General features: G+C 43.9%; 1 protein-coding gene across 1 annotated transcript in view; it reads right to left on the bottom strand.

Moving 5' to 3' along the window:
• Positions 1-14,012, bottom strand: part of WNT2B (Wnt family member 2B) — a 151,808-nt gene that overhangs the window by 49,239 nt on the left and 88,557 nt on the right. Inside the window, exon 2 of the mRNA XM_077481539.1 lies at positions 12,683-12,903. Coding sequence (XP_077337665.1) covers positions 12,683-12,903 — 221 coding nt within the window. The remainder of the gene's footprint in view (positions 1-12,682; positions 12,904-14,012) is intronic.

The raw sequence follows: 14,012 nt of genomic DNA, 5'->3' as shown, positions 1-14,012 counted from the left end.
CAGGGAAAAGCACGGACTAGGCATGAATGAACAGGTATGGGGCATGGATGGGTATGTATGAGGCACATATGGGCATGTATGAGGCATGCATTTTTCATATATGAGGCAGGGATAGGCATGTATGAAGCACCGATGGGCATAGATGGGAATATATGAGGCACGTATGAGGCATGAATGGGCACAGATCAGCACTATGGGCACTTCAGATACAGCCCACAGTGTTGCTGCACCAGCAGCACTGGTGAATAGCCAACTGTATCAAAGGCAGTAGAGAGGTCTCAGAGTAGTATGAAGTAGTGACCATTGGTTTTAGCAGATAGTAAGTCAGAAGTCTGGTTAAGGAGAAAAAGGTGCTTTGAAGCTAGAGGAGTGTCAGTCTCAGTAGCAGTCAATATACATCTCACTTTAGACCCTTTTCAATAAATTAAAATGGTATTTAAGGACATCATGCATGTACAAATACACAATCCAATGCTTACCAAACCCAAGAGTAAACTCCAGGCTCAAATGGCAAGTTTTTGAAGCGAGATCTTACAAATTTCAAAAGAGATATTAAGTACTAGCATTGCTTAGCATCAAAAAGATGTAACCTTCTGAAGACCATATGATCTAGAGCTACCTGGATGATCTACAGTGACAACTGTAGCACATCTCCCTTTCTTAACCTGTTGCTACCTGCATAACACATAGGTGCACTAACAAGAGGGTGTGAACTATCACACGCTGCACATATGCATCATTGGGGAACCATGTTCCTGCACTGAGAGCTCGCTCACTGGTAATGAAAAGTAGCCAGTGGTACGGCTCCCGATCATGTGACAGCCAATCACAAAGGTCACACAATCGCAGATTCTTCCCTATTAAAAGGACATGAGCAGACCTTAGCAGAAGTGGTAGTTGAAGAAGAGCAGGCTGAGTTCATAGTAGAACCAACAAACTGACCACACTGTGCTCTCATGCCTGGTGTGGTCAGTTTTTAAATAAAAAAAAAAAGGGTTTGGCAGGGACACCAGGGATTTCACACAAATGAAGCAATACAAAGAGAACTGGATACTTTTTAACGCAAGTACATGGTACAGCATGCTTTTATCAGGAATATGGAATGTTGGGTTTACATATTCTTTAAATCTCAGCAAATGTTCTAAATTTAGTTTTAGTTTCCCACTTAGTTCTATCATGATATATACAGTAGATTGCATATTCCAAATATTAATATAGATGGTTAAATAGTTTAGGAGGGAGGAGTGATAAACAGTGGTTTCAAATAAATGCTTACCTTAAATAGTAAACAATATAAAGAATAAATGTGGATAGTGGAATTCTACATGATGGCTGCAGCATTGGAAGGCTCCTGTAGTAATGGAGGAGGTTGGCAGGTTTACAATAGCACCTTAGTGTTTGGCTTCTATCGTCTGTGGGGAACACACACTTTGTGCACTGCCAAAGGCCACTCCCCAGAGGCCAGAGCACTCCTTCCTGGACTTCTTCCCAGGTTCTCAGGAAACTCGAGAGACACTCAGTTTTAAGGGTCCTCTCCCAGGTCTCTTAAACAAGCAAAGCTTTTGAGTCTCTGGGAGATGATATGCATCTACAGGCAACAGGGAGGAGGAAGTATCGCAGGGAGACCAGAAACTCAAGAGACAGGGAATACGCAGGGATAAAAGTGAAAGTGGTGGACTTGCTGGGTGCCAAGGGGGTGCTGGCTGGCAGAAAGGTGCAGTGTCTGAGGTACTGGGGTGCAGTGTTAGGGATTCTGAAAGACAGCTTCGGTGTCAGAAGTTGAGTTCTAGAGTTAATGGGTGACAGGCAGATGCAATGACAGGGTGCAGAGTGCCTGGGGTACAGAGTTCTTCATAGGTTTGAATGAAAAAGGTGCCTACTTGTTAACCTGCAGGGATGTTTCTCAAACTAACCACCACACGATATGGTGTGGGTGCCTGGATCACCCGCCAATCTAAATACAAATGTAATGCCACATACACACGATCAGAATTCTCGTCGGAAAAAGCTCTGATGGTTTTCCCGACGGAATTCCAAGCTGTCTTGCCTACACACAGTCACACCAAATTCCGATCATTTAGAATGCGGTGATGTACAACACGTACGACGGGACTAGAAAAAGGAAGTTCAATAGCCAGTAGCCAATAGCATCCATCTCATAGTTGAATCTGAGCATGTGTGATTTTTGGCGTGCCGGAATTGCATACACACGATCGGAATTTCCAATAGAAAGTTTTTCCGTCTGGAAAATTGAGAACATGCTATCAATTTTTGGCTGGCGGAAATTTGGACAGCTAAATTCTGATGCAGCATACACAAGGTTGCATTTTCCGATGAAAAGCTCTCATCGGTCTTTTTCTGTCCGGAATTCTGATCGCGTGTACGTGGCATAAGAGGGTTTAGTTAGCGTAGGAAGAGGTTGTTAGAATTAAATTATTGGAAAGGATAATAATTCTGCACATTACCTCAGTGTATCCTGAGATGTGCCACTCTGTGTGGTTCAAATGAACAATTACATTAGGTGCCTGCAGACCTGCACTGTCAAGGTGCAGATTGGGTTTTTATTACATTGTGAGGCTATTCTTGATGAAATGGTAACACATTAATATGCAAAATAGCAGTATGCAGTAACACATCAAAATGGAATGAAATACTGTGAAAGGGGCCTTAATGTTTTGATCTGCACCTCTGTTTTTTTGATGTGTGAATTATGAGGACTTCACAAGGGGGCTTTCCAAAATGGCAGGCAGATTGAAATTTCCATATAATTTAGGAAACTTCCAGCCTATTATATCTGAGCTGGTTTATTATATTATAGGTTACTGCAAATACAGTGCCTTGTGAAAGTATTCACTCCTTTGGCATTTTCCATGTTTTGTTGCCTCACAACCTGGAATTAACATGGATTGTTTGAGGATTTGCATCATTTAATTTACAGAACATGCCCACTACTTTGAAGATGTTTTTTTTTATTATTATTATTGTGACGCAAACAACAAGTAGGACAAAATAACAGAAAAAGTTAATGTGCATAACTATTCACCCCCCTAAAGTCAATACTTTTTAGAGCCACCTTTTGCGGCTATCGCAGCTCCATGTCACTTTGGATAAGTCTCTATGAGCTTTTCTATTGGATTGAGGTCTGGGCTTTGACTAGGCCATTCCAATACATTTACATGTTTCCCATTAAGCCACTCAAGTGTTGTTTTAGCAGTGTGTTTGGGGTCATTATCCTGCTGGAAGGTGAACCTCCATCCTAGCCTCAAATCACACACAGAGTGGTACAGGTTTTGCTCAAGAATATCCCCGTATTTAGCACCATCCATATTTCCCTCACCTCTGACCAGTTTCCCAGTCCCGACTGTTGAAAAACATCCCCACAGCATGATGCTGCCACCACCATGTTTCACTGTGGGGATGATATTCTTTGGGGGATGAGATGTGTTGGGTTTGCACCAGACATATCATTTTCTTTGATGGCCAAAAAAGTTAAATTTTAGTCTCATCAGACCAGAGCACCTTCCTCCATACATTTTGGGAGTCTCCTACATGCCTTTTCGCAAACTCAAAATGTGCCATTTTGTTTTTTGCTGAAAGTAATGGCTTTCTTCTGGCCACCCTGCCCAACTCGATGGATTATGTGGCTTATTGTCGTCCTATGTACAGAAACTCCAGTCTCTGCTATGAAACTGTGCATCTCCTCCAGGGTTACCTTAGGTCTCTGTGCTGCCTCTCTGATTAATGCCCTCTTTGCCCGGTCAGTGAGCTTTGCTGTGTGGCCGTCTCTTGGCAGGTTTGCTTTTGTGCCACTCTCTTTCCATTTGGTTATGATAGATTTGATGGTGCTCCTAGGGATCATCAAAGATTTGGATATTTTTTTATAACCTAACCCTAAGGCCGCGTACACACGGGCGGACTGTTCGCCCAACTTTGTTTGTCAAACAGTTTCGGCAAACAGTCCGCTCAAAATTAGCATGGACGGACATGGCCACACACGGCACTTTTTGAGCGGACTGTTTCAGCGAACTGTTTGCCAAACAGTTCGCTCAACTTTTGAAATGAACGGACTCGCCCACGTAAGGCGGAGGCAAATCCGCCCATTTCGAGCGCGTGTACAGGTAGGCGGGGCCCGCGAAGGAGACGTCGCGGGCTCCGCCGCCTGGAATGGACTTAAAGGGGAACCCCAACGCCGAAAAAAATCGGCGTGGGGGTTCCCCCAAAGTCCACAACAGACCCTTGTCCGAGCACGCTACCCGGCCGGCCAGGAAAGGGGGGCGAGCGAGCGCGCCCCCCCTCCTTAGCCGTACCAGGCCGCGTGCCCTCAACATGGGGAGTGCCTTGGGGAAGGGGGGGCCGCGCGGCCCCCCCACCCCAAAGCACCTTGTCCCCATGTTGATGAGGACAAGGGCCTCTTCCCGACAACCCTGGCCGTTGGTTGTCGGGGTCTGCGGGCGGGGGGCTTATCGGAATCCGGGAGCCACCTTTAAGAAGGGGGCCCCCGGATACCGGCCCCCCACCCTATGTGAATGAGTATGGGGTACAATGTACCCCTACCCATTCACCTGTGAAATAAAGTACAAAAAAAAACACAACACAGAGAAAAAATATTTTATTGCACAGCTCCGGGGGTCTTCCGTCTTCGGGGGTCTTCTCGCCGGACTCCTCCGCTATCTTCGTGTAGCTCTTTTACTAGCAGAGGAGCCCGGCTTTCTTCCTCCCCGCCGCCGGCCTCTTCTCCCGACTTCGGGGGTCTTGTCCCCCTCTTCGGTTCTTCTGCCGGGCCACCGCGCCTTCTTATAGCTCTTTTACAGGCGGTGGCCCGGTCTTCTGTCGCCGCTGCCTTCCGTTCTTCTGTCGCCGCCTTCGGTTCTTCTGTCGCCGCTGTCGCCGTCGCCGCCTTCCGTTCTTCTTCTTCTTCTTGTTCTTCTTCCCCAGGAGATGTTGACACGTCGCTCTCTCCGGCCGGAATGCCAGAGCCGCGCTGTGCGGTCACTTATATAGTGACAATGGGGCGGTGTCACATGGTATATGTCACATGGGTTGGTCACATGGTGACCCCGCCCCCTTACGATGTCATAGTCCCCATGTGACATCAACCCATGTGACCAACCCATGTGACATATACCATGTGACACCGCCCCATTGTCACTATATAAGTGACCGCACAGCGCGGCTCTGGCATTCCGGCCGGAGAGATCATCGAGGCAACATCTCCTGGGGAAGAAGAACAAGAAGAAGAAGAAGAACGGAAGGCGGCGACGGCGACAGCGGCGACAGAAGACCGGGCCACCGCCTGTAAAAGAGCTACAAGAAGGCGCGGTGGCCCGGCAGAAGAACCGAAGGCGGCGACAGAAGAACGGAAGGCAGCGGCGACAGAAGACCGGGCCACCGCCTGTAAAAGAGCTATAAGAAGGCGCGGTGGCCCGGCAGAAGAACCGAAGAGGGGGACAAGACCCCCGAAGTCGGGAGAAGAGGCCGGCGGCGGGGAGGAAGAAAGCCGGGCTCCTCCGCTAGTAAAAGAGCTACACGAAGATAGCGGAGGAGTCCGGCGAGAAGACCCCCGAAGACGGAAGACCCCCGGAGCTGTGCAATAAAATATTTTTTCTCTGTGTTGTGTTTTTTTTTGTACTTTATTTCACAGGTGAATGGGTAGGGGTACATTGTACCCCATACTCATTCACATAGGGTGGGGGGCCGGTATCCGGGGGCCCCCTTCTTAAAGGGGGCTCCCGGATTCCGATAAGCCCCCCGCCCGCAGACCCCGACAACCAACGGCCAGGGTTGTCGGGAAGAGGCCCTTGTCCTCATCAACATGGGGACAAGGTGCTTTGGGGTGGGGGGGCCGCGCGGCCCCCCCTTCCCCAAGGCACCCCCCCATGTTGAGGGCACGCGGCCTGGTACGGCTCAGGAGGGGGGCGCGCTCGCTCGCCCCCCTTTCCTGGCCGGCCGGGTAGCGTGCTCGGACAAGGGTCTGTTGTGGACTTTGGGGGAACCCCCACGCCGATTTTTTTCGGCGTTGGGGTTCCCCTTTAAGCCCATTCCAGGCGGCGGAGCCCGCGACGTCTCCTTCGCGGGCCCCGCCTACCTGTACACGCGCTCGAAATGAGCAGACTTTCCTCCGAGCGGGAACAGTTTGCTCATTTCGAAAGTAGCCTACACACGGGCGGACTGTTCGCTCAAACACAGTTTCAGCGGACAGTTTTTCGGAATTTCCGAAAGACTTTGTCCGTCAAACTGTCCGCTGAAACTGTCCGCTGAAAGCCCACACACGAGCGGACTGTCCACCCAAACACTGTTCAGCGGACAAGGTTGGGCGAACAGTCCGCCCGTGTGTACGCGGCCTGACTTGTACTTGTACAACATTGTCCCTCACTTGTCTGGAGAGTTCCTTGGTCTTCATGGCAGTGTTTGGTTAGTGGTGCCTCTTGCTTAGGTGTTGCAGCCTCTGGGGCCTTTCAAAAAGGTGTGTATATGTAATGACAGATCATGTGACAGATCATGTGACACTTAGATTGTGGATATCATTTCACAAATTAAGTGAATTCTGAAAGTATTTGGTTGTACCAGAGCTTTTTATGGACTTCATAACAGAGGGAGTGAATACATACGCACATGCCAATTATCAGTTTTTTTTCTATTTCTGAAAAATAGTTTTAGGTATATATTTTTCTAATTTTACTTCACCAACTTAGACTATTGTGTTACAGGTTACAGCTGCTGCGGAAGCCTTGTGCAATTGAAATGGGAGTTTGTCTGCACACAATCAGTGACAGCCTACACTGAATTGTGCATTGTAAACAATCCAGACATCTGAAGTGCTTGAACTGTGTATTTAGCTGTTTGCCTGACTTTTATTTTCTTACGTCTTTCTGGCAGTAAACAGCTTGTTTTTTGTAATAACAAATATGTTCATGAGTCTACATACATTTCATTCATTTAGTTCTTTGTTTGGATGCATATGTATCCAAGACATATGCTGTCTTGGTAGTATTTCACATCTTAATACTACTTGCTAAAATACTGCCTTCCTTATCCTATTGCCAACCAGCTGCCGCAATTGTACTGTGGCAGGTTAGCTCGCCTGCATGAATCTCCATCATTGGACACCGGGCGCTTACACAGCGATCTGTGAGCACGCACATGCCGATTCGCTAGCAGGTCCGTCTGGCTGATTTGATGTCACCCGCTATCGCTCCACAAAGCGGCAGGACAGGGATCTTCTAGTGTAAGCAAAGCAGATCCCTGTTCTGTCAGGGGAGTAGAGTGAGATTGCCTGTTCCTAGTGACTGTACTCACAGTCAGTCCACTAACGCCATAGTTAGAAACACCTCCCTAGGGAACATTTAACCCTTTGATCACCCCTGATGTTAACCCCTTCCATGCCAGTGTCATATATACAGTAATAACCGTAACCAGTGTCACTGGTCCCAAAAAAGCGTCTGAACTGTTCGCCACAATGTCGCAGTCCCGCTAAAAAACAAAGATCATTGCCATTACTAGTAAAAAATAAATAAATAAAAATGCCATAAATCTTTGTAGAGATGATAACTTTTGGGCAAACCAATCAATATACGCTAATTGGGATTTTTTTTATACCAAAAATATGTAGGAGAATACATATTGGCCTAAACTGAGTAAGAATTTTTTATTTTTTTTATTTGATTGTTGGATATTTATTTTAGCAAAAGTAAAATATATATATATATATTTTTTTTTTTTCAAAATTGTCAATTTTTTGGTGCAAAAAATAAAAACCACATTGGTGAGCAAATACCACCAAAAGAAAGCTCTATTTGTGGGAAAAAAAAGGACATCAATCTTCTTTGGGTACAATATCGCACGACCGCACAATTGTCAGTTAAAGCGGTGCCGTATCACAAAAAATGGCCTGTCAGGAAGTGGGAAAATCCTTCCGGGGCTGAAGTGGTTAAAGAGTAACTCCACTTCTGTTGAGGAAAACAACAAACAAAAACCCTTCTGGATGATCGATGTATATTGTGATAGTTTTAACAAACTTGGTGCCTACCTGTTTCTGCCCTGAAGTAATAGCTTTGTTAGTTAGTTATCCTATACTCAGTATGAATGTGGCGACTAATTTGTTTTAATCAGCTCATGCATTTTGATTGTTCTGATTTTACCTTTACAAACCCTTTAAACCTGACTTGTATATTAGTGTAGAGGTCTTCACACAAGCAGGAAATTACATTTTTGGAGGCATTCTCTACTAACTGTGTACAGAATGCCTCCAAGTTGCCAGATTGCATTGAATTTGACAGAAAATCACAGTGCTGAAGGTTAAAAAAAAAAAATCTTTTTTTTATTAATATTAAATTACAATGTAACTCGTGTAGCAATTGTATATGCCATAATATTTTTTTCCCCACAAAAATGGAGTTACCCTTAATATTTGTACAGTTGTGTTTTCCTATGAAACCCCTAGTAGAGACAGGCAGATCGATGGTTTGCCTATGTAAACAAGGCAGGCCGCTGTTCTGTGAGAGGGGAATGTACTGATCCTGTATTTCTGCTAAGCAGGAACACGGATCTTTATCTTCCCCAGAAAAAGCACCTCCCCTACAGTTAGCAAGCACTCCCTATAAACACATTTAAATCTTTGATCACCCCTGATGTTAATCATTTCCCTGCTAGTTTCATTAGAACTGTGAAGTCCATATTTTTTTTAGCACTGATCACTGTATCGGTGTCACTGGTCCCCAAAAAGGGTCAAAGTGTCAGTTAGGTGTCCGATTTGTCTGCTGCAATATCGCAGTCCCACTATACTATAAGTCGCTGATAGCCACCATTACTAGTAAAAAATAAATAAACAAAAATATCCCATAGTTTGTAGATGCTATAACTTTTGCGCAAACCCATCAATATATGCTTATTGGTATTTTTTTTACCAACAATATGTGGCAGAATACATATTGGCCTAAATGTATGAAAAAATTTAATTTTTTACATTTTTTTAATTGGCTATGTTTTATAGCAGAAAGTTTAAATAATATATATTTTTTTTCAAAATTGTCAGTCTATTTTGCTTATAGCACAAAAAATAAAAATCCCAGAGGTGATCAAATACCACAAAAAGAAAGCTCCATTTGTGGGGAAAAAGGCCAAACACTTTATTGGTGTACAGCGTTTCATGACTGCACAATTGTCTGTTAACCGATTCAGCCCCGGAAGATTTTACCCCTTTCCTGACCAGAGTACTTTTAGCGATTCGGCACCACGTCACTTTAACTGACAATTGTGCGGTCATGCAACGTTGCACCCATCGAGACCGCCGGGCACTCACATCAGCTCCGGGGGTGAACAGTGGCCACCAGAGGGAGTGACTTAACATAACGGCGATTCGGGCAGCCGAGCCATGTGGTGCAGTAAAACTTTGGCAGCTGGTCGGCAAGCGGTTAAAGTAACGCGGTGTCGTAGAGCAAAAAATGGCCTGGTCATGAAGTAGGGTAAACCTTCGGGAGCTGAAACTATACTAACTAGAATTCACAGAGCCAAAACAGACAAAACTATAGGTAATGGGTCTGGTAGAAAGTGGTGTCATTGAACCCAAAATGCATTATCATATAAAGTTTAATGCATACATAGCCTGATCATCATATACAATGCTCAAAGTTCTTGCATTACTTATACATTGTGGGCTAAATTTTGGCAGGTATTAGGCCCTTTATCTGTTGCCCCTCCTGTAGTGATGTAATAGGGGGAAGATGGTGCCCATTTACATGCCAGCTGTAGGTGGGGCCCAGTGCCCTCAGGGCATGGGAGCAGGAGACCCCTGATGACCAAAGATGTAGTGCTGTGCTGGATCTGTAATAGAGAGCCCTCTGGAGGCCTGAACTGTCAAGGTGGTGAGTGGGAACACCAGGGAGCAGACAGAGAAACCTTGCCTGCCTTGACCCTCACCTGGCGGGTTACATTGCTTAGTTTAGAGTGGCCTGTGAAGGATCTCCCTTGTGTGAGAGGGAGGTACACCCTGTATGAGTAACACCTGTGATAACAGACTGTAACATCTGGGAAAGATGGCTGTAAATGTTTTGTGAGATATTCATGTGCTCTGCACTTGTGGGACCTCTGCATAAAAAGTCATACAAGCAAGGGAGGTGTTCTGCACTGTGGACTTCTGTCAGTGAGTCATGTGCTGCTTAATGTACTGAACCATTGCGACCATTGCAATTATGCTGGAGTGACTTTATGCAGTAAAGCATTAAAAAGCCTTTTGGACTGGGCATTTCTTTGTTCTGTGTAAAAGGCCTTGGACCAAGAATGTGAGCAAGTGGGCTTCTGGCAAAGGAGTGTGACACAATATGGCAGAGTATCTCCAAACAACAGGCGGGTGACTGTCCCATCCCATAAGAAGTGGGGCAGGCCCAGAGTCAACATGGCACAAACTACTAACCACTGAGAGGGGTCTTTACATTCATATGACCACACTAAATAAATACATATGCAATATGTTTACTGGACTGCTGATCAGTTTTTATAGGAAGCCATTATTCTAGGGAAACTTGGTGCATCTGAGAAAAACAGACCTTCTATGTAACTTCCTCCCAAGGCATATAGTCACAACATAATATTGTTTGTTTACACAGGTTAGATATACTCTCTCTCTCTCTCTCTCTCTCTCTCTCTATATATATATATATATATATATATATATATATACACATATATATCTACATATGTACAGTATGTGTGTGTATACATACATATATATATTTTATTGTTTATATTTATCAATTTACATGATGCAAAGTTAGCAAACAGAAGAAAAAACAAAATCAATTTAATATTTGGTGTGACAGTTTTAATGTCACGGGCCGTACACCATGGCAAGACTGAGCACAGCAACAAGACACAAGGTAGTTATACTACATCAGGAAGGTCTCTCTCAGGCAAAGATTTCAAAGCAGACTGAGGTTTCAAGATGTGCTATTTAAGCTCTTTTTAAAAAGCACAAAAAAACTATACACAACTATAACTATACACAACTATAAACACAATTGTCGGCCACGGAAACTTAAAACGGAGTTCCACCCAAAAGTTGAACTTTCACTTTAAGGCCTCCTCCCCGGCCCCTGTTTGTGAAACGGAGCTTTTGGGGAGGAGTGAGGAGCAGGTACCCAATTTTTCGAAAGGTACCGGCTCCCACTTCCGTTCCGGTTGCCTTAGGTGATCAGAAGAGGAAGTTCTCCTTCCCAAAGTCTTCTGGGACACATGAAAGGTCCTAGAAGACTTTGAGACCAGTCACAGAGCACAACGCCGCTCGCGCATGCGAAGTGGGCACCTGGCTGTGAAGCTTCAAGTTGTCACAGCCGAACAACCATAGTAGAGATGCCGGCATCACCAAGGGAGGACACAGGGAGAACATGGCTGTGGTGAGTGCACTGCTGGATCGTGGGACAGGTGAGTGTGTGTTTATTAAAAGTCAGCAGCTACGGTTTTTGTAGCTGCTGACTTTTAATAAATAAACAAATGACTGGAATGCCGCTTTAATATAGCAGATGAAAGACCCATCATGCTTACTTCTCTTTGACATGGAAAGATGTCCAGAAGTGCCATCAGCACAGAACTGGTAGAAACCATTGGGACTCAGGTACACCCATCTATTTTCTGGAGAAGTCTGTCCAGAAGGGGTCTTCATGAAAGAATTGCAGCCAAAAAGCCATACCTCTGATGTGGAAAAAAAGGTGACTCAGCTATGCATGAAAACAGAGAAACAGGGGTGCAAAAAATGACAGCAGGAGCTCTGGACTGATGAGCCAAAATTTCTAATTTTTGGCTGTAGCAGGAAGCAGTTTATGCACTAAAGGGCAAGAGAGTGGTACAATGAGTGTTCACAGACAACATTGAAGCATGGTGGCGGTTCTTTGCAAGTCTGGGGCTGCATTTCTGCAAATGGAGTTGGAGATTTGGTCAGGTGCAATGGTGTCCTCAATTCTAAAAAATACAGGCAGATAATTATCCATCATGCTATACCATCAAGGAGGCATGTGATTCTGCAGCAGAACACCGACCCTAAACATACAGCCATGCCACCAAAAACTATCTTTAAAGTAAAGAAGAACAAGGAGTCCTGAAAGTGATGGTTTGGCTACCACAGAGCCCTGATCTCAACATCATCAAGTCTGCCTGGGATTACACGAAGAGACATGAAAATTTTAGGCAGCCTATGAGCACAGAAGATCTGTGGTTAGCTCTCCAAGATGTTTGGAACAACCTACCTGCTAAGTTTCTACAAAAACGGTGTGCAAGTGTACCTACAAGAATTGATGCTGTTTTGAAGGCAAAGGGTGGTCATACCAAATACTGATTTTATTTTGCTTTATCTTCTGTTCATTTACTTTCCATTTTGTTAATTAATAAAAAAAAAAACATTAATACTTCTATTTCTGAAAGCATTCTTAATTTACAGCCCTTTTTCACACTTGCCTATAACTTTTGCAACAGTAGTGTATACTGTGTACTGTATATGTAGTTTTGGTAACTGTATTGCTTTGTATTGAAATATATATATATATATATATATATATATATATATATATATTAACCTGATGAAAGCAACAAAACTATTTAGACCTTCCTGATGGTCAATACTATAGGACATTGAAGCTATTAACACTGTTTTTCAACTGTCACTTGTGTGGGTTTATTTTTCAGAACAACAACATACTTCTTAGCATGACTCTCCCAAAGACTGTGTGGTCTCTGTCCAGGGTGCTGCAATTCCAGCGATGATGTCTGAACTGATGCTGGCACTCTCTAATCCACTCCTTGGCTCCCTCACCAATGGCTTGCATAATGTCAGGGTGCTTTTGACAAAGTTGCTTCTGCTTGGTCACAAGTCCTGGAATGTTATTACATATTACACGCGCTCCAAGTGCCCCAATGTACCTATAGAAGAGGAGCAAATACATATGGTTACCTATTAATTATAATATAATACACATTAAAATATAATATACATTATATAGCATAAATACATCTAAGTTATAGCAAAACATATTGTCATCTTGCATGAGAGCTTTAATTATTGTTCCATATGTTCCTGCTTGTAAGATTGTTTGTTAATATTAATCATTGTATTGTTCATTCACAAAACGTGGGGGGTTTGAATTTTATTTGGATTTTACTATACTGTATGTGCTTTGATTTCCATGTTTACTGCTTATGCTGTCTAAAAAACATTAGGCACATTAGAACATTAGACCCATCTGTATTTTTACACAAAATAATAAAAGAATAGTCAATCAAAATAGTAATAATAATAATACAGAAAGGACAAAATGAAAATATAAAAACAATGTCAGGTAAAGCATTGTATTATAAATTCTCCAGGTCTTATTACTGTGGTATTTTAATGTAATTTTTCTAAAAGAAAATTATTGATTCATATTTGTTTTAATTGTTTCTTTGGTGCAGTAGCAAAAGGTAAATAGATCTTCTCTTTACAGTCACGTACAGCACTAAGTCCATCCTGCACCAGGGGCTACTATGTCATCATTATCACAGATTCAGTAAGTGCTTAAAGTGATTGTAAAGTCAATTAATTTTTTCTAGAAAAATAACAAATAACAAAATAAAATAACAAATATGTTATACTTACCTGCCCTGTTGCAGTGGATTTGCACAGAGCAGCCCAAATCTACCTCTTCTTGGATCCCTCTTCTGTGATTCTGGCCCCTCCCTCCTGTTCAGTGTCCCCACAGCAAGCAGTTTGCTATGGGGGCACCCAAACTGAGTCACAGCTCCCTGTGTCCATTCAGACACAGAGCACTGACCCGGCCCATCCCTTCTCTCTCCTGATTGGCTGGCTGACTTTGATTGACAGAAATGACAGCCAATGGCACCAATTAGGAGGAAGAATCTCAAATGGCTGAGACATTCATGGACATCAATCAATGGACAGAGAGGGACCTCAGGGAAGTGCAAGGGAGTGCTGAGGGGGGCTGCTGCATACAGAAGGCTTTTATCTGAATGCATATAATGCATTTAGATAAAAA

This window comes from Lithobates pipiens, unplaced genomic scaffold (assembly GCF_037356315.1).
Source record: "Lithobates pipiens isolate NorthernLeopardFrog02 unplaced genomic scaffold, aLitPip1_a1.2 Scaffold_16, whole genome shotgun sequence".
Classification (NCBI taxonomy): Eukaryota; Metazoa; Chordata; class Amphibia; order Anura; family Ranidae; genus Lithobates; species Lithobates pipiens.
The sequence above is the reverse complement of the archived record's forward strand: the minus strand, read 5'-3'. Positions and strand labels throughout refer to the sequence as shown.